The sequence below is a fragment of the Siphateles boraxobius genome, unplaced genomic scaffold, assembly GCF_051911475.1.
Source record: "Siphateles boraxobius isolate OS27281-9 unplaced genomic scaffold, OSU_SipBor_1 1, whole genome shotgun sequence".
Lineage (NCBI taxonomy): Eukaryota > Metazoa > Chordata > Actinopteri > Cypriniformes > Leuciscidae > Siphateles > Siphateles boraxobius.
The window spans coordinates 30,408,111-30,428,804 of record NW_027508699.1 but is presented as its reverse complement, the minus strand read 5'-3'; the positions used below and the strand labels follow the sequence as shown (position 1 = coordinate 30,428,804).

Sequence of the window (20,694 nt, the reverse complement as noted above, 5' to 3'; positions counted from 1 at the left end):
AATTTGTCCTCTGCATGTAACCCATTCCAGTTAGTGCACACACATTAATAGAAGTGAGTAGTGAACACACACACGGAGCAGTGGGCAGTCATTTTGCTGTGGCGCTCGGGAGCGATTGGGGGTTAGGTGCCTTGCTCAAGGGCACCTCAGTGATTTCCTGCCAGAATTGAGAATCGAAACCTCCAACCTACGGGCATAGGCGCCGATACCGTGGGTGCTCCGGGGTGCTCGAGCCCCGGAGCACCCACGGAAAATCCCGAGCACCCACGTGTGTGCCAGACTGCCAGTAGGCTACATTCATTTAAAATTAAACATTGCAGTTGCTGCTATGTGAAGCGTCTGTCACACTGTGATTGGTTATGTCGCTGTCAGTCGCCTGCTCCATATCGTATCCACCAATCACAGCGTTTCTCGGATGAAAACGCCTCTGATCGCGGTTACGTGTCAGTTAAACTTTCAATCTCCAATCCTGTCTGTATTTGTGAGAAGTGCCGCTGTCCTGAGCTATGGTGCTGAGTTGAAAGATAGCCTACTTTACGGCTTTATTATCAAGTAAATGGGTGTGTGCGTTCGTGTCGGCGGCTGTCCATTTCCTAAAAGGGGTCGCACACCGTACGAGAAGCGCAGCGCCGAGTGCCATGTCTTTTAAAATTCGAACACATTATTCTCTATGAGTGTAACTTACACACACCGGCGGCGCCCAGCTACGACTATAGGACCTTGTTTAAAATCCTGACGTGCCACAGAGCGCGATTTACGTATGTTTATATTAAATTTACATTTATTTGTCTCAAATCGTCGTTAATGTACTGACTTCAACCTGTGCTGTAATATACATTTATTTTACATTCATTTACAGAAATCAGCTGCTTGAATGAAAATTGCTGATATTATCGGATTTTCAGGTGATATTCTCAATTCATTCAGTTAAAGGACCCCCCGGTTGTATTTAATTGTACAGTAGCCTACAATCGTAACATAGTAGCCTACAGAGATTATCTTAATTCCATAATGTCCTTAAACATTACAATATTGCTGGCCATAAACTGACAAAGTGCGCATCCGGTGTGCGATAGGCTACCTCCAATTGTCATGTTTCCATCCTCTTGTCAACCGAATTATCTGAAGTTCGGTAAAAAAAAACTCATGCGAATAAAGCTGGTGAAAGTGTGTTTCCATCCAGCGGCTTTAAAGCGAATAAATACCTGTACGTAATGACGTCACATGCTGTTTTGCGATCAAATTGGTAATTGATTTGAGACATTTTAAGGTGTTTCCATTCATTTTCGCACTGAATCGAACAACATTCAAGCAAACTTTTGCGAACAAAGTTTTGCTAGACAAAACGGAGCCTAATAGTGCTTATGTGCCAGCTGATAGCGACATATGTAAGGGAAAATGTATATGCCAGGCGGTTGTTAGCCTGAAGGGGTTGTATTCGCTAACAACCGCCTCGCTATACATTATCCTGCTTATTACATGGCTACCTACCATATAAATCAATAATTTGACACAAAATATTAACTTAAAAAGGAGTTTATTGATTTAAAACGAGTAGTGCTTCTGCTAAAGAAAATAGTCTGTTCCGTCTCTGAACTGCGTCCATGGCAACGGTGTGTTATACTTAGCAGCTCCGCAGTCTGTTAACAAGAAATAACACACCGCATTCTACATTAGAATTCAACCATGCCACGTAATAACAAGCAAACCTAACATAAGAAAGCAACGACTCTATAAACACATTGCTATGATGATGCAGATGCACGTATGCCCGACGACAACGGAGGCAGCCTGTGGTGTGGGAACGACAGCGCTCCATCAGTTCCAAGTACACCTGGCTGCAGCCTGCAGATCGGGGTGGGGCTGCATCTGGGGCGGGGCTGCACGTGCAGCCCCACCCATAACGCTTCTCATTGGTTAGTGGCAAAGTGATGACGTCGATCGAGGCGGGGCCGCACCTGGGGCGGGGCTGCACCCATAACGCTTCTCATTGGTTAGTGGCACAGTAATGACGTCGACGCCACGGTAAACAGGAAATACTGTTGAAAACAATGCGGTCTTTGAAAACTCAATCGCTATTTTGCGTTGATTGACGTCACGCGTCTTCAAAACGCATGCGCAAATTTGAAATAATACTTTAATAAAATGATACTGGTTTAAGGTATTAAACTCTAAAGTAATAATGAAAGTAGCAAAAAGGAGTAGAGCACATATCCATAGTCATAACTATGCCTGATCTAAGGTAAACTTATAAGGAATCACAGAGTATATATGGTGTAATATCTGTGCAGTATTTTAAAAGTTTTTCACATTCTGTTGCACTTCACTATGTAAATTACAAAATTACTGTAAACATTAATGGCACCTTATATTTCTTATTTTAATCATTCCTCTGTAATAGTTCTTGTTTATTTTTGTGCATTTATGCCAGTAAAGTAGTTTGTAGTTAAACAATCTTTAAACATTGTCAATCTCTGTATCCCATATTATGCATGCCAACTCAAAAAACCAAACTCATACCAGTGATAACTTTTATTTCAAAACAAGAATAATTGTGTAAAGAGATATGCACACATACAGATAATCACGTACATCAACCATACACACACACAAGTACGTACACACTCACACACGTACGTGCACTCACAGACACGTACGTGCACTCACAGACACGTACGTGCACTCACAGACACGTACGTGCACTCACAGACACGTACGTGCACTCACAGGTACACACGCACACGTACGTGCACTCAAAGGGAAAACACGTACACACACACACACGTACGTACACACACGTACGTACACACACACGTACGTACACACACACGTACGTACACACACACACGTACGTACACACACACACGTACGTACACACACGTACGTACACACACACACACACACACGTACACACACACGCACGCACGCACACGTACACTCACGCACGTACGCACGCTCACGCACGTACGCACGCTCACAGGTGCACGTACGCACACTCACAGGTGCACGTACACTCACAGGTGCACGTACACTCACACACAGACGTACACTCACACACAGACGTACACTCACACACAGACGTACACTCACACACACACACGTACACTCACACACACACGTACACTCGTACTCACACGTACACACACACACACACACACACACACACACACACGTACTCACACGTACACTCACACGTACACTCACAATCTACTCAGCCTGAAATTCCCCTCCATCATTGAAAAAACAATCAACCGAGCAATAGCCCTCAACTTCCTTCTCAGAATAAAATGCACGCAGGACTCCTCTTCTGCCATCACCAACATATCCAGGTGGGCAGTCCTTGTATACTTCAGTGCAGTGCAAGCACAGAGTCAACGAGTACGGCACCCGGAACTCTTGCCTATATTCTATGGAAAAGGCACTCCAGTTCACAACACCTAATTTAGATAAAATACAGAACAAACAATATTGAATCATTTTGAAGAAAGGCATTAACATAGTACAGAGTCATACAAGGAATTTCTTTTTTATACATTTTAAACATATTATAGGAAAATGTTAGACAAGATATGCTTGAGTGTTATTGGCTTTGTCTGTAAAGTACCTAAGAGACTTACTTTGTTTAAAAAAAAGGTTTGTCAACAAACTTTAATTTGGCTTGAGAAAGCCTATCCTAAAAGTTTGAAAGCTTGAAGTTTGAAGGTTTTCAGTTTGAAGATCAAAATAGTTTAAGCTGAAAGTTTTGAAGGCAATACAGTTTATCAGACAGACAGATAGATAGAGACAGACAGATAGAACAGACAGACAGACAGATAGGCAGATAGGAAGAACAGACAGACTGATAGATAGATAGATAGGAAGAACAGACAGACAGACAGATAGGAAGAACAGATAGATAGATAGATAGATAGATAGGAAGAACAGACAGATAGATAGACAGATAGATAGGAAGAACAGACAGACAGACAGATAGATAGATAGGAAGAACAGACAGACAGATAGATAGGAAGAACAGATAGATAGATAGGAAGAACAGACAGACAGATAGATAGGAAGAACAGATAGATAGATAGGAAGAACAGACAGACAGACAGATAGGAAGAACAGATAGATAGATAGATAGATAGATAGATAGATAGATAGGAAGAACAGACAGACAGACAGATAGGAAGAACAGATAGATAGATAGATAGGAAGAACAGATAGACAGATAGATAGGAAGAACAGACAGATAGGAAGAACAGATAGATAGATAGATAGGAAGAACAGACAGACAGATAGATAGGAAGAACAGACAGACAGACAGACAGATAGATAGATAGGAAGAACAGACAGATAGATAGATAGATAGATAGATAGATAGGAAGAACAGACAGATAGATAGATAGATAGATAGGAAGAACAGACAGATAGATAGATAGGAAGAACAGACAGATAGATAGATAGGAAGAACAGACAGACAGATAGATAGATAGGAAGAACAGACAGACAGACAGATAGATAGGAAGAACAGACAGATAGATGGATAGATTCCACAGACAGACAGAAATAGATGGACGGACAGACTTTCTCAAGTACCTTTTACAGTACTCACAACTTAGGTTTAAAAAAACTTACTGTCCAGCCATACAAAGTGGGCCTCTTCTCTGAATTTGGGATCGCTGACAACGTCCCTGAAAACCTTACATGTCAGTGAAAGTCTCCAGAAAGCCACATCGCCGTCATCTGTGACGACTCCCATCAGGATCCGCCACAGGATGTCAGGTGGCATCTGTTCAAAGTAGCCAACAGTCAGTCCAAAATGTAAATTTAAATATGACTTATTAAAAAGGGTAACTGATAGATTGACAGGAGTTTATACTGCGCTTACCTTGGTCAAAGAATCAATGGGCAGGGGGGTTTCCATCACCTCTAAATTGGAGGGTAAGAACAAGAGTAGCATCATTTTCAAATCCCTGTTATTTACGGTTCAAGATTTAAGGTGGGAACCAATACCTGCTCTCTCTACTCTCCTCTTTTTCCGGAGTTGCTTTCTTTCAGCGTCTGACCTTTAAATGTTAAAATTTTTAAACATTTTGTTCAATTTAAACAATTTTAGACAGTTTGTTCTTAATGACATCCCCAGGACCATAATTGAAATCCACTTGTTTAGATTGATACATGTAATGAATTTATTAGCAATCTATGGTTAAAAACAATTATTTATTTTAAACTGCTAAATTTAAGCATTTGGTAATTGAAACTTCAATGAACAGTACGTATAGTGTGACAGAACAGCAAAAATTAGAGTGCAAGTTCAAATGTGGATTCAAAAAAAGGAAGAAAACAAACCTCAAGGGGAAATTCTCCAAAAGCAGCAGACACCACCACCTCCTGATGCAAGGCATGTCAGGCTAAGTTAAAAATAAATAATCAGTTAGGTTAATAACATGGGGGGTTTCCATTGCATTTTTCACTTACCTCTGTAAAATCAAAAGCCCCTGCGGTCACAAAGCTCAGTGAATACTGAAATGGTAAACATTACAAATAAATTTGCTCAGATACATATACTGGATAAACACATAGTAAGCAACACATCAGCTTTATAAACTTACCATTAGGACAAAGACACCACAGCTGTTGCTTTGATGTTGTCGTGGAAGGCCCTGTTAATGTTGCCATGCACAGAGTCAATCCACCTTGAAAAAATAAAACAATTTCCAATGCTTTTACAGTTATTTATTTAAATGAATATTGGTACCGTAATATCATCGACACAGTATTCATGCCAAGGCCCAGGAGACATGATTTGTGCAATGTTTCTGTGATGACAAAGACAAAACAGTTACTGCACTGCATCAAACAAAACAATACAAGAGAACTGAAATGTGAGGCAGAACCAGAACTTGGCATGAGTATTATATGATCATATTCATTGACACTTTACAAAAAAAGTGATCTGTAAAAAAATTAGATCCTAAGTCAGATGAACAAGTCACATAAAAACCTTTAATGTTAATGGCCACAATTGTATTCAAATGTGGTTAAGAACGACCACAATCTTATCAAAAAGTGGTTAAGAACGACCACAATCATATCAAAAATGTGGTTAGGAGGAACGACCACAATGTCTGAACTCCGAATAGTGCACTAAAAAACCTGTAGATGAGCATGTATTCTTCCTTATTGAATGTTTTGCCGTGCAGAGGATCAAGGAAAAAAATGTCATGCTCTCCAGGCTTCATAATCTGTTGATATGTCACAATATATATACCGAAAGACAATTGCAGTTAATATATCAAATAGTATCTAAAAATTATGCAGACATAAGTTATCCCAGGTAAACACTACAGATTCAGAATGACTTACACAAACCATCCAATGCCCTGGTATCCATGTTGGGAAGATAAACCAGTCGATGTTTTCATCCAGCTTGAAAACAAATAATATTGGTCATCACTGAAATTTAGAAACTTTGACTGGGTTTCATATTAAACAGAACTGACTATAATACATACAGGCAGGTGTAGAAGTTGCTCTTCAAGAGTCCTGTTTGGCCATGTTTCAATTTGATGTGAACTGGCCGAAAAAACATTCACATTCTGTATGGAAAATTGAACATACTTTAATTTAAGGCAAAATTGAGAATTTTAAATACAACATCTGGGAGTATTAACATTCTGACCGCTGTAAGCACATCAACAAAAGTATGTATATTTCTGCTAAGGGGCTGCTTAAATGTATAGTTCACCAATAAATTAAAATTTTGGTGTATGATTATACCTGTACATACTTCCATATATATATATTTTTTTACAATACAATGGAAGACAATGGGGACCAGCAACTCTTTGGTTAACAGTCGTCATCATCTTTTGTGTTCAACAGAAGAAATAAACTCAAATGATGACAATTTTCATTTTTGGGTAAACTATCCCTTTAAGCAGCTAAAGTAAATTGAGCACAAAATATTATTTTGACTATTTCACCTGTGATTTTGCTATGGTCTCTACCACTTTCAGGCAACAGTTGAGAATCTGCGTTTAAATAAAATATAGAAACTCAATATAAACAACTTTCACCATTAATTGCTATATTAAAATATAATGTCTTTGAACTGTGTACCGTTCCCTCAACGTCTCTTTCCAGTCCCAGGCAGCACAGGTCTGATCGGTTTAGCGTTGTGTTGTATACAGTTGCCAATAGCTCATCTTTGCACTTTCTGACATCCAAAGCATTGTTTATCTAACATTCAGATAAATACATAAATGCTCAGGCTGATGAACAGTATTTTGTAAAGATAAAATCCTTGAAAATCACTTACCAACTGCTGTTGCCCCTCATTTGGCATGGTCCCCCAAAATGTTTTGCTTGATTTAACAATGTTCAGGCTTGTTACCACAGGACTTCGACAAAGTTTAGGGTCACACTGCGACTGGACAGCTGTACATAAGTAAAAGATAAAAAAAAATAATAATAATTCACTTAAAATGTTAGCAAATCTTCAATGAGTTAAAGAACAACCTCAACCTGTATGCATTTCCTTCTCATTCAGAGTTGTATTCAAAGTTTGGGTTGTCTTTGAATAATTTGGTCCCACATTTGGTTCTGGTTCTGCTCCTACTCAGGTGTTATAAAGATATAGTTAGTACAATTAATTGACTGGAATGACCTATTCACATGCAGCACATTAATAGAATATTTATACATTACCAAGTATGACCTTTCCATTGGAGTCTAATTGCAAATTAGGACTGCCACTGAACAATTTCTTGAATTGTTCCAACTTCTTCCTGTTCCGTGTGAGATTCCGGTGGTGAAGGATGTTTCGAGCAAAAATGTGTGCAGAAGGTCTTATCATATTCATGAAGTAATTGTTTCTCTTTACTTCAGAAAACAGCTGCTCGGCACACTGACTATTGATCTTTCCAGCCAGCTCTGGTACAAGACCAATAGTGCGCAGCACATCTCTCTTGTCTTTACTATTGCTTTGGTGGAAAACATCACACAGGCAATAGTGCTCTGAGGACGCTGTCAATGGGTGGCAGTCAGGATCCATAGGTTTTTTCTTGTGAGTCAACCAGGGAAGATGAACCTTTAGCTTTCCTTCTTTTGCTTTTTGTATGTTTTCAGAGGAGGGGTCTTGTACTCTGCCCTCAAAGGGATGGAAAGGTGGGTGAAGTGGTTTTCGATTATTAGTGTGTGCCACTAATCCTCTAGGGTAATCGTAAATTGTGATATTTGGAAAGTGTTTCCAAGACAAGAGAAGGTCTGCAAAGTCACGGGGACTCTCTGCTCTCAAGTTAAATTTAATAGAGTACACAACACCACAAGGACACATTATTACACCCAGGCCACCTAAAAGCATACAAAACAATTGAATGAAAACTACATTTTCTGAAAGATCAGTGAAACCATTCCAATAACACATATGAAATGATATAGGTACGAGTAATTGCTGCTTTAGGCAGTTTGTCATATCATATTTCATTAATGTTTGTAGTACTGTATTGTTAACTTCATTGAGTAACAAAAAACATCACTCACCAGAAGCACCCCACACCTGTTCAAACACCTTGTTGTAAGTCACTCTGTTTGACATTTTATTACGAAGCCTGAGAATGAGATCCATTTTGGATCCAACATCATCGACCCCACACTGTCGACACAGCTTTTTCAAATCGAAAACCTGATCAAATATGCAAATTTGTGATTAGGTTCAGCAAAAATAAATTACTATAAAATTATAATATTTATGAAGAGACCCTATACATACCACTGTGCTATGCAGCCAACAGTGTAATAATAGCTTAATGTGGTAAAACCCTTCTGAACAATTTAAACAACTATTTACCTTGAGGTGGAGCAGCTCATCACCAAGTCTTTCCTCAGTAAAAGGCACATCAATGTCACTTCCATCATTTGAGGACTTAACCTTTGCACTCTCTGTGTTTAATACCATGGCCGATTCCCTTGTTTTTGGACCTATCCATGGGGACCAGTTGTGGTAACTAGGTGAAACTGTAAATGGGTTTTCTTTGCCACCTTGAGAAAAATACAGCTATTTATTGCAACACGCAAACCATACAAAATGAGACTAGCAATGCATGATATTGGAAAAAAACGAAAGTGCAATATTTAGTTTTTCTGTATATATAATATATAGTATTTTTTTATCTTGTTTTCCAGTTTAAATATTAAAATAAATCTTACATTCAAACGCATTTGGTAGAAAAGCAAAACAGCAAGTCTTGTTTTCTAAAACTAATTCCAAAATTAAGTGCGTTTATGATTAAAACAAGCTAAATATTTGGCAGTGGGATAAGAAAAAATAACTTATTTCAAAGAGAAAACAAGTGATTTTGCTTCTCCAGTAAATGCATCCTCATGTGAAAATTTTTGTATATTTGGAAATTTGGAAAATTGTTGCAAATATTGCATTGTTATATGGAAATATTTCCATAATATAATTCCAAATAATTTAAATAATTTAATAAATTAATAAATTAATCACACTAAACCATATCACAATATCATGCAGCCCTATGTGAGAGACAAATAAGAAACTTACTTGGGTAAAACCCTCTGCTTATCATGTCCATTGCCACTGCATCCCAAAATTCTTCTATGTCAACATGACCATCATAGGTCGCAGGTGGAGACTGAATTTCACTCACTTTGATATAAAGAAACTTAATTCAAAGCCAAATATGTGAATTATTTATTTAAACCGAAACATAAATCTATGATAGGAACCAATGCAACTACAATAACTTTACTTACCTGGGATGCTGAACACTCTTTTTTTATGAAGGTCCATAATCACAGTAGATGGATTGTATCCACAGGACACACAGGAGTAAATGTAGTCCAGATCACATAAGGATTCAAAGTGAAGATACGCCTGCATGATTAGGTCACCTTTGGGCAAGGACTCTCCCTCTGTGGCTTCAATTGTCTGCACAACCCTACCTACAGCTGTGTGATTCTGGAAGGACAACAAAAAGGAGGGGAAATGGTTAAAATAAAATAAAAATAAGAGCCCTCAACTTATAAAAGACGTTCTAGTCATTTAAAGCCCAAGTGAATATCAAATGTATGTCCTATCTGAGTCATTAGCAATAATAATACTACAAGTGTTTAAAAAAAAAAGTTAAAGAGTCCTGCTAGTCACAAGTAAAATAGCAGGTATTATTTTCTAATATTGTACCTGTAGAGAGTTTCGCAAAACCACACACAAATGTAACGAGACGATTACATTATCGTTGAAGTTGTGCAAACCGTCACTCCATTCTTGGTATCTGTATGTGAGGTTGCATTTATGGCACAGCTTGTAGTAAGTAGATACACCTGAGAAAGCAAAGACTATTTACTGACAAATAAATATCTATCAAAGCAACAACATAAAAAATATTGATCAAAGCAATATGAATTAAACAAATGTCATACCCTGAATCACTCCATTGAATGTAACGATCTTTGCCCGGCAAGTTATCATCATTGGCTCACTCAAAACTCCCTTGCATATTCCGCATTCAACTTCCTCAGGCACAAGATGTTTTGGGAAATTATTAAAAGCCTTTCCATGTTTTGACTTTTGCATAATGGTCTGTGGAATTTCCACTGGAATCTTCTTATTTTCCAGCATATATTTCATCATCCTTTTAACAGTGGTAGAGTTGGGGGGATATGAAAGATCTTGACCGCTGGCATCATCATTACATGTATGAGCAGTGTTGAAAACCTCCTCTGAACTCTTGACCCTCTTGAAGAGTTGTGGTATCATCTGGAAAAGATGCCACTTTGCTGTAGCCTTGTGAATGCATGATTGGCGAGGTCGGGCACAAGGACAATGCCAGTTATTTTTCTTTTTATCATAAGCCACCATAACTCTTCCCATCCTGCTGTAATAGGACACTGTTGGTTCAAATACAGAAATGAAATGCTTTGTTGATGGACCTCCAACAGTGACATGAAAAGACAAAGGTGTCTCTGCAGTATTTGCCTCTTGCTGCAACTTTAACAGCTGGGCTTTTCTTGCCTCACCAAACCACTTCTGCAGCACCAGCTGAGAGAGACTGTTCTCTGTCAGTGCATCATTGAGGTTGAAAACTTGTTTACAAAAAGACAGTGATTTGACATGGCAACACTCAAAAGGCAGTATCCCAGTGTTATGGGCAAACTCTGAATTCAAAATACACTGGTCAAGTTCACATGCTGAGCGATAGTTTGGGCCCCAAGTATTTTTTATTACATGTATGGGTGTTGCTTGACCGTGAAAAGCCTTTTCAATGGCAAATATTCCAATTTTTTCATCAATGCACTGAGATTGAAAGTGCCTCTCAGGAGTAATTGCATTTTCCTTTTCAGTGTGATGTCTTCTAATGTGAGTTCGTAGATTTTTGGCAAGCAAGGTCAAATCACATTGGCTGCAAGTTACAGTCCTCTTTACTGAGCATTTTGGGAGGATGGCAGGTGACTGAGGCAGCTGGAGAGAGGAGGAACACTGAGGCTGCGGGACAGAGGAGGAACACTGAGGCTGCGGGACAGAGGAGGAACACATGGCTGCGGGACAGAGGAGGAACACTGAGGCTGCGGGACAGAGGAGGAACACTGAGGCTGCGGGGCAGAGGAGGAACACTGAGGCTGCGGGACAGAGGAGGAACACTGAGGCTGCGGGACAGAGGAGGAACACTGAGGCTGCGGGACAGAGGAGGAACACTGAGGCTGCGGGACAGAGGAGGAGCACTGAGGCTGCGAGACAGAGGAGGAGAACTGAGGCTGCGGGACAGAGGAGGAGCACTGAGGCTGCGGGACAGAGGAGGAGCACTGAGGCTGCGGGACAGAGGAGGAGCACTGAGGCTGCGGGACAGAGGAGGAGCACTGAGGCTGCGGGACAGAGGAGGAGCACTGAGGCTGCGGGACAGAGGAGGAACACTGAGGCTGCGGGACAGAGGAGGAGCACTGAGGCTGCGGGGCAGAGGAGGAACACTGAGGCTGCGGGACAGAGGAGGAGCACTGAGGCTGCGGGACAGAGGAGGAGCACTGAGGCTGCGGGACAGAGGAGGAACACTGAGGCTGCGGGACAGAGGAGGAGCACTGAGGCCGGGTTGGTGGTGAAGGATGGCTGGCAATGTGCTTCAGCAAATTTCCCCTAGTTATCACAGTTGCTGAACAATAGCAGCAGTGAAAATGGGACTTTGCCCGACATTTTAAACTGCATTTTATAATGGTGAAATCTGAAAGAGGGGGGAAAAAAGGTTTGATGAAATTAAACTTCACTTGTTTGCATTTTGCTCTGGACGGTGGACAGTCGCAAGACAGATTTTCTGTCATTAGCACCATCCACGTGCAAGCACATGTTTTTGTGATTTGAGCAACAAAGACCCATGGTAAATGGAATATGCTTTTGGATGTTTGCACACTCAAACTGTGAATGTGCGGAATGCAGAAAATGAAGTTTACCTAAGCCTTAAAATTCAATTACAAATTCATTTAAAATTATATTACAAATTCAAAAGCAATGAAATCAGAAGCATGCATGCACAGTGCATTATTGGCTGGTTCTGCACTATAGTATACTTAAACTAAATAAAGTGTCATAAGCAAAAGACTGTTAAACTCACCATGATGTTGCACTGCCCACTGAAAATGATTTTTGATGTGGTAATACATCAGCTGTGGCATGCTGGTGTACAGGCAGAATGGGCACTTACTACTGCAGTCTTTTAAATACTGCTCACACTCCCCCTTGCTTAACACAGTTGTGTGCATTTTTGCAGGGGGGAATGGCTCTTAAAAGAGCCTTTGGGTTATAAAGTAAACAACAACAAAAAATAGGTGAGAGAGATGGAGGATTAGAGTAAGAGAATAATTTACACAGCAAAACAAAAATAATATAAAGTAAATAGCAAAAATGGTACACAGGGAATATAAATGGGGATGACAATGCCAAGGATCTGCAAAGAGAAAGAAGTATAGAGCATCAGAAATAGCATTAAATGTTTTATTATTTTATTACTCTAGTGCAGGGGTGTCCAAAGTCGCTCCTGGAGGGCCACTGTCCTGCAGAGTTTAGCTCCAGCTTGACTCCACACTCCTGCCTGGAATCTTCTAGTATGTCTAGTAAGACCTTGATTGGCTGGTTCAAGTGTGTTTAACTGGGGTTGGAGCTAAACTCTACAGGACAGTGGCCCTCCAGCAGAAGGATTGGACAGTGCATATACTGTATAGCAGCAAAAGTATAAGTAACAGTATGCAATATATAAAACAAGCCCTACTTTCAAGGAGTTTTGTTGAATTTGTATTACTATTGAATGTAGTTTAATGTTCAATTAAATAAATGTATACTTATTAGTAACAGTAATATCAAAATAGCTTACATTTAATCAATTTATTCATAGAAAAAAAAGTCCAACAATATAACTTAGTATATAAGTATATAATAATATAACCTAGTGTTACTAGTAAATCCTATTTTTCTTCTCCTGGTTCAGTTTCGCCACTGTATTTCTTTTTAAGGGCCTTGTTTTAACACTTTATCCTAATCCCTTCAAAACCACACACACACATATACACACATACACACACACACACACACACACACACACACACACACATACACACACACACACACACACAACACACCACACACACACACACACACACACACACACACACACACACACACACACACACACACACACACACACACACACACACACACACACACACACACACACGCACGCCTACGATGCTTTTGGGAAACACTGCCCTAGTTATTTGTGTGATATGGTGAATAAAGTTACACGATCTTATTTTTACACCACTTCATTTTAACATCACACTAAACGCCACATCAGAATTAAAAATTGTACATAAAATTAGAACAAAAAAAGAGTAGCTTGCCTGTACTCACCATGCAGCGATGAACAGCGGAAATGAAACCATGATAGATCCGACGTCATGAGTTGAGTTCACGCCACTAACCAATGAGAAGAGATGTTGGTGGGTAGAGACATAAGGCTTGTTCGACTTGAACCGGCGCTGCAAAGACCGATCGGTTGATGACATCAAAGTACCGCGAGAGCGATTCAAAAGCATAAGGAGCCGTCTGCTCTCTAATCGCTCTCGCGGTACTTTGATGTCATAAACCGATCGGTCTGTGCAGCGCCGGTTCAAGTCGAACAAGCCTATAGACATCATATGATGTCTATGGGCAGAGATGTGCAGCCCCACCCCAGGTGCGGCCCCGCCTCGTTCTACGTCACCACTTTGCAACTAACCAATGAGAAGCATTGTGGGCGGGGCTGCACGTGCAGCCCCACCCCAGGTGCACCCCCGCCCAAATCTGCAGGCTGCAGCCAGGTGCTTCTCATCAGTTCTGGGAGATCGTGGTTCAGAGACACTTCACGGAAACCCTTTGGTTGAAGCATTTTTTTGCTTTGTCCACTTACATCTGTCTTTGTTGACATCCGCCATGTTTGCGCAAACAGAGCGGGAATACTGGCCGGAAATGAACTCGTCTTATTCTATGTTTTGTGGCGTGTTGCAACCATAAAAGGGCCTAAAACTTAATCGCAATTCATTATTTATTCGGCAAATAACGTTTCCATCAGCTTTTATCGCATTTGCCTTATATCGATCAAGATAAAATCCGATGAGACCGAACGTATTTCATTTGAGTCGATATTCATGAAATTTAATCGTATTTTACTGTTTCCATAAGGCATTTTTCATTCGATATCACTTAATTCGGATAAAAAGGTGTGGATGGAAACATTGCTATAGACGCAGCGCTAAGCTTCTCGTTCGGTTCTGAAATGCAGACATTTTTTGACTAGGCCTAACATTACTTTATTTATTTTTTTAAAGGGCGTGCACCCACGGAGGAAAACATAAATCGGCGCCTATGCCTACGGGTTACCACTCTCTAACCACAAACTGTGTCTCTAACTATAGTCATTTTGAAATTCATTTTATTACTAAAGCTACAACACCATTGTTGAGGAAGGTAAAGTAAATAGTAGCATTAGCTTTTTAATGCAACAACATAACTGAAAAAAACAAAGCACCATCATATGTCACACACAAACAAAACAAAACAAACAATGAACAAACTGCAGGGCTTAAATACATAGGGTGAATGAACATAATACATAAGGCTTTAATTAATCATATAATGAGTAATTATGACAACTAAACAAGCGGGAACAGGAAAAATGTGAATTTTTAAGGACAGTAGGACAATGGATCACTTAATCTTAAAACCTTGAAATTTGATCGGATTTTAAACCCATATGCAGTCTAATCTTTTAACCCATTCATTATTAATGTTAATTAATTCAAATAAACGTTTTAGTTAAAATGACTTCTGAATCCCACTATGCCCTGCTTTGTCGTTTAATAACACCACGTCTCCTACTATTAAATAGATCACCTAAAAAATAAAAACAAATTCTGTCAACATTTACTCACCCTGATGCAATTTCAAACCTGTATCACCACAAGAGAGCGGAAGCGGCATCTTAGACTGTTTATTCCTATTGTGTCCATAAGATGGCAGCACCATCTTGTAAGCAAATCAACAAAGATTTTTCTTTTGAAGTTTATATTCTGAATAATTCTTCTGTCTTACCCTAATTGTTGCCTAATGTTTGTATGGATATCTCTTTAAATTATTATGATTATAATCCTAATTAATAAACATTTTTTCCCCAAACAGTATACACCCAAGTAAGCATGTGCAAGTTGCTTGTCCTATTAATGCACCCAAGTGAGCTTGTGCAAGTTGCTTGTCCTATTAATAGCCTGTAGTAAGAAATGTACAGTAAATGTATGCAGTTTTAACCAAGTACTCATTTTGTGTAACCAAAAAAAAAGAAAGAAAAAAAAGCTGTTATGAAACATATCTCTGACTGTCTTTCAGACATCTCTGCCTGGATGAAGGAGTGTGATCAACAGCTCAACCTTGCAAAGACTGAGCTCCCACGTAATTCCGGGAAAGCCGCCAGTTGACCACATCACTGTGATATTGGGGTCTACAACACTAACTGCATCCAAGACAGCAATAGGAACAGGAGGATTGTTTGAAGACCAACTGAGCTTTTCCACCCATATTTATATTTCCGTCTTGCACACACATTTAATTTCCGCAAAATCCTTTTTTGTGTTGCTGGCTTTAACGAAATCCCTTTTTATTTGCAGAGTATGGCCTGTGTAGGGCACAAACTACCAAGGGGGCACCATCTTGTTCCAACCGAGGAGCTGACGAATTGGAATGCCTTGGGTAATTGGTCATATTTAATCTGATTTAAATCCATATGGTCTAAAACTATACATTTATTCAAATAAAAAAAGTCTAAAACTGCTTTAGATTATCACTCAATAATACAATACGTATTCTACTATTAAAGGAATATAGCTCACCCAAAAATAAAAATGTTGTAACAATTTCCTGATCCTGTCGTTCCAAACCTGTATGAAATGCACAGAAAGCAGAAGCACAGCACAGAAGCATCAAAGCAGCACAGAAGCATCAAAACATTTTGGACTGTTTTTGCCTATTGTGTCCATTAGATGGCAGCACCATATTGTTCGCAAAATCAACAAGGATTTTTTCTTGACTTTTCCTATAGTCTACTAGAGGACTATGGGTGGAGGACTATTATTATTATTTTTTTTTTCAACTTAAATGCAGTCAATGTATGAACATCACGTGCATCATGTCTTCTATTACTAACCCAGAGACCCTTCCTGCTCCTAGATGGATTTTTTTTGTCAGCTTGTTTGGGTGATCGAACACTAATTAAGATCGTTAAGATTTTATTTACCACTTCAAACCTGAACACATAGCACACAACACAATCTGCCAGTTCAGCTTCAAGACTAGGACCACACACAGACACACACACACACACACACACACACACACACACACACACACACACACACACACACGAGCCAAGAAACCTATTAAGAGAATTAGGGAATAAACACTTATTTTCTTAGCTGAATAAATGGGGGTAATACCATAGTATTGTAAATGAAGCAATACACAAGCAATGTTGCTCGAGCTGTAATTTGAACAGATGCACGAGGTCGCACGGTAATCACAACCATGCAAAATATGACTCATACTCAGTAGCCTAGGCTACTGTCCTTGCATATGTGATGTTGCTTTTATATAAAAAGTGAAGGTAAAATTGAGTAACAAAACAAGTTCCAAAGCTCTATTGAACATTGCTGTCTCGTTTCTGAATGAATCATGGCTGTGTCTGAAATCGCCCCCTATACCCTTAAATTCGGCATTTGAGGGGACAACTATTTGGTGTCCAACATATCTATGGTGTCCAATACCAGAGTTAAGTGTGATCTACACTTATCTAATACCTATAATGCACTGTGAAAGTCACATGCTGAATGAATTGTTTAATAATATACATAGTTTCCATGACAGAGTTCAAGATACATCTTATTATTACTACTGGAGCGGCATAGTTAAGTTTCAAATAATTATTAAATGAGTAAACACAAAGTGGCAGCCCTTCCAGTGCTCTCAGTGTCCAAATTCACACGCACTCGTTTCAAGTGGACTATATTAGTGGAGTAATGTTGAATGTTGTTAAACGAATCGTTTGAGTAAATGATTCAATGAATCACTCAAAAATACAGTCAGGCTGCAGGCATGTCCAAATTCACAGTATAGGCCTACTCGTAAAAGAGTAGGCAAAGTACCTGGATGACTTACTTCTTCAAGAGATTCTGAGGCATCCCATGGCCATGAGGCCATTGGATGAGGCCATGGGAGAGAATTGAACGGGAGCAATTCAGCAGTGTAAAGAAACAAGTGGCTGTGTAATTCATTCGTTCCTAAATGAATCACTGATTTGAACGAATCGGGTGATTAAATGATTAAGTGGCTCACCCATAATAGCATACAACACTGAATGATTTTCAGAAGAACACCATTCTTGGTCGTAAATATTGCTTGACTAACATAAAGTCTCATTATTATAAAGACTTTATATATAAAATGTTCTTTATAAAACGTCGTTGAATGTCCCCAAAATGAAGTTCTGTCAGATGTATTGCATCAATTTTGTCCCCAAACTAAAGGACAATAAAAAAATTAAAAAAATGTTATACCTATGAAAATCTTCTATCCCCTAAACATAACAAAATATTGTTTGCATTTATATTAAAGGGACTATGTGTAGTTTTTTTTAGGTATTTTATTATCTAAAATCAAAATTTTTATTCATAAATATGTCCTCAATGGTGTACAAATACCTCTGCCAATTACCTGACTTATCCTCGTAAACCAAGAATTTATTATCTTTATATACATGTGACAGGTAGGTCCACGGAGGCTTCCATGTCGTTCCGCCATCTTGAAAAACTATAATAGCAGAGAGGGTCAAAAAGTACTAGGCCAACGTGTTTCCATAACGCGTTTTCGTTCAGAGCCAGCGTCACGTAACTTAAAGCAGCAGAAACGGAGGAGCAGAGCAGTGACAGGCGCTTGCCACTGCCCCGGCAACTTTAAAAGGCTGCATTGCATTGTTATTTTTAATGGCATACATATGCCGAGCCACAGGAGAAGAAATCCTCGTCGCCAAAAAAAGTCCAAAATTGAACATAAAAGGAAACGTGACCGAAGATTACAAAAAAGTCAATGTCGTGATAACTTTTTCCAGGTGGAAAGATTTCAAAAGAGACGCTGAAGTCCTGCTTTCTCCTCGACAGGTAGGCTAAGTCAATATTACAGTCTTAATTACATGCTTTTTTTCATTGCTTGGTTGTGTACTTTATTATATAGACAGTAGAACATGTATAGCTCAAAGTTAAACAGCCTCTTTGATGAATAGCAACTATAAAATAAAGTTGAGAAGGTGCTAAAAACAAGGTTTGTAAGTTTACTTTTTGTAACCTAGAAATTTGATAAGAATATATTTTAATAGAGCATATGATTGTTCCTGCATTTTTTGTCATATCTTTTTGGTACATAACAGCTACCGTAGATGCAACACGCATTTGAAAAAGCTAGGCGCTGGAGAGCACAATTCGTTTGAATGCAAAATACAATTTCACCGCTAGATGGGAAAAATTCCTACATAATGTCCCTTTAAGGCCGTTTTTATTTATTTATTTATATTAGGTGTTCATTAAGCAGTTTCCTCTTTTAGGACTGTTCATCAGCCACCAAAATGTATAAATATAGGTCTATAATACAAAGCGGTTTGCAGTAATACAGAGATAAATATGGTATATAGGCTACCGCCAGCAAGTCTTGCTGTTGTCTCTTTCACCCACTGCCTATACGTGGGCCAGATATTTAGTGGTTTAATTATCAAGGTTGGTGGGCATTTTCACCTTGCTGTTCCTGAGGAACCATGGAAAATGCAAAACTGAGAAACACTTTACTGTAGGTTCACATACCTCTATTCCAGATGTCTTGTGGTTGAGCTTCGGGTGAGCACCCGTCCCGCTTTGCGTTGTAGCCTACCGCGCAGCATTTTCACCCATTGTGTCCCCCACGTCGCATATTGAGAAAATGTCCCGTATTTTCATCAGTCTGTTTGTTTTTAATTATCATATTACCAGCCGTTTTTAAAATCCTATCCACTGGTTGAAAAGAAAGGAGAAAACACCGTCGATCAAAATGTGGAGCGGTGATTAGTTCCATGTGTTCCCTGTCAGAAAACAAATGGATAATTCGGTAAATTACAATTTTATTTTAACATAATTTATCAACTAGCTACCCGCTGTGGTTGTTTTAATTCACATCCTTTCTAAAAATATGAAAGTTTTTGGTGTAATATATTCTTAATATATAAAACTGTCAAGTTGGTCAGAACTGTTTCAAAAATAGTTATCTGCATGCCTTCCTTGCTCAGTGATGTTGCATTTAAATTACATGTAAAATAAAGATGTTATGTTACATTGTGTTGTAATTGTGTTGTCTGGAAGGGACTAAATAACAAAGTAGGCTATTTTTATCAGCTGAAATTCAGAATACAAATTATTCTGAATTTTTATTAAGTTAAATAGACATTATATAACAGTTTCAGGTTATGTTTTAGTGTTGGTAACATGTGCCACATTGTCCCACACAAACTTAGTAATCGTCCCACATTTGGTTTGTTTGATGGTGGTCACCCTAGTTGAGCTGCACGCTAATGATCTAAAGGTTCATTCAGGAGTTGTGCAGGATTGCAGGGCAATTCACCAAATTAATCTTTAATGAGGACATTTTGCAGTGAATTAATGTATTTATAGCAAGTTATTTTTGTTCTTACTCGTGCACTTCTATGCTCCATGTGTTCTGTGATAATGCTTTCCTGACTATGATTTAAACTAAATCTTCTGACACTACTTTTAGAAATAACCCATCTGTGGTATCACTCTGCTTCATGAAACATGCCCAGAATATTTGTTTGCATAAGATATCTGAGAAAATTTTAAGCAGTTTCAGCTAAAAACTCTTAATACTGTTTCTGTATGTGCATGTGATAGGTTCTCAAACCCTGCCTATTTAGATACAGTACATTGTATAATATCCTGCGCATCAATTCATTATGTAACTCAAGGACAGAGCGTGCATTTATAATCTCACTTTCCTCAAATCATTTTGAATCCCTCGTGCTCTAAGTGAATTTTGAAGCAATCACACTCTCTCTTTGTCTCTCTCATTCTAGTCTGCCATTTCCAACA

At 39.0% G+C, this 20,694-nt stretch overlaps 1 protein-coding gene across 6 annotated transcripts; it reads right to left on the bottom strand.

The window, feature by feature from the left end:
• Positions 1–2,517: 2,517 nt before the first annotated feature.
• LOC143740869 (uncharacterized) lies at positions 2,518–14,242 on the bottom strand. Of its 6 annotated transcripts, none has more exons than XM_077233453.1 (23): positions 13,898–14,220; positions 12,606–12,938; positions 10,429–10,896; positions 10,190–10,329; positions 9,763–9,967; positions 9,551–9,671; positions 8,834–9,024; positions 8,527–8,668; positions 7,693–8,337; positions 7,510–7,599; positions 7,304–7,422; positions 7,105–7,224; positions 6,969–7,016; positions 6,498–6,581; positions 6,349–6,411; positions 5,741–5,801; positions 5,595–5,645; positions 5,461–5,505; positions 5,332–5,393; positions 4,996–5,048; positions 4,871–4,911; positions 4,618–4,771; positions 2,518–3,437 (listed from the first exon to the last, which is right to left on the bottom strand). In XM_077233453.1, the coding sequence occupies exons 14-23, from the start codon at positions 6,572–6,574 to the stop codon at positions 3,208–3,210; spliced, it is 837 nt and encodes a 278-aa protein (XP_077089568.1). In that variant the 5' UTR covers positions 6,575–6,581; positions 6,969–7,016; positions 7,105–7,224; positions 7,304–7,422; positions 7,510–7,599; positions 7,693–8,337; positions 8,527–8,668; positions 8,834–9,024; positions 9,551–9,671; positions 9,763–9,967; positions 10,190–10,329; positions 10,429–10,896; positions 12,606–12,938; positions 13,898–14,220; the 3' UTR covers positions 2,518–3,207. The 6 variants fall into 6 exon arrangements, with proteins under 6 accessions (XP_077089568.1, XP_077089134.1, XP_077089385.1 ...); XM_077233019.1 differs by having other exon boundaries at positions 9,551–9,655; positions 13,898–13,965; XM_077233270.1 differs by having other exon boundaries at positions 9,551–9,655; positions 10,429–12,218; positions 13,898–13,921.
• Positions 14,243–20,694: the final 6,452 nt, after the last annotated feature.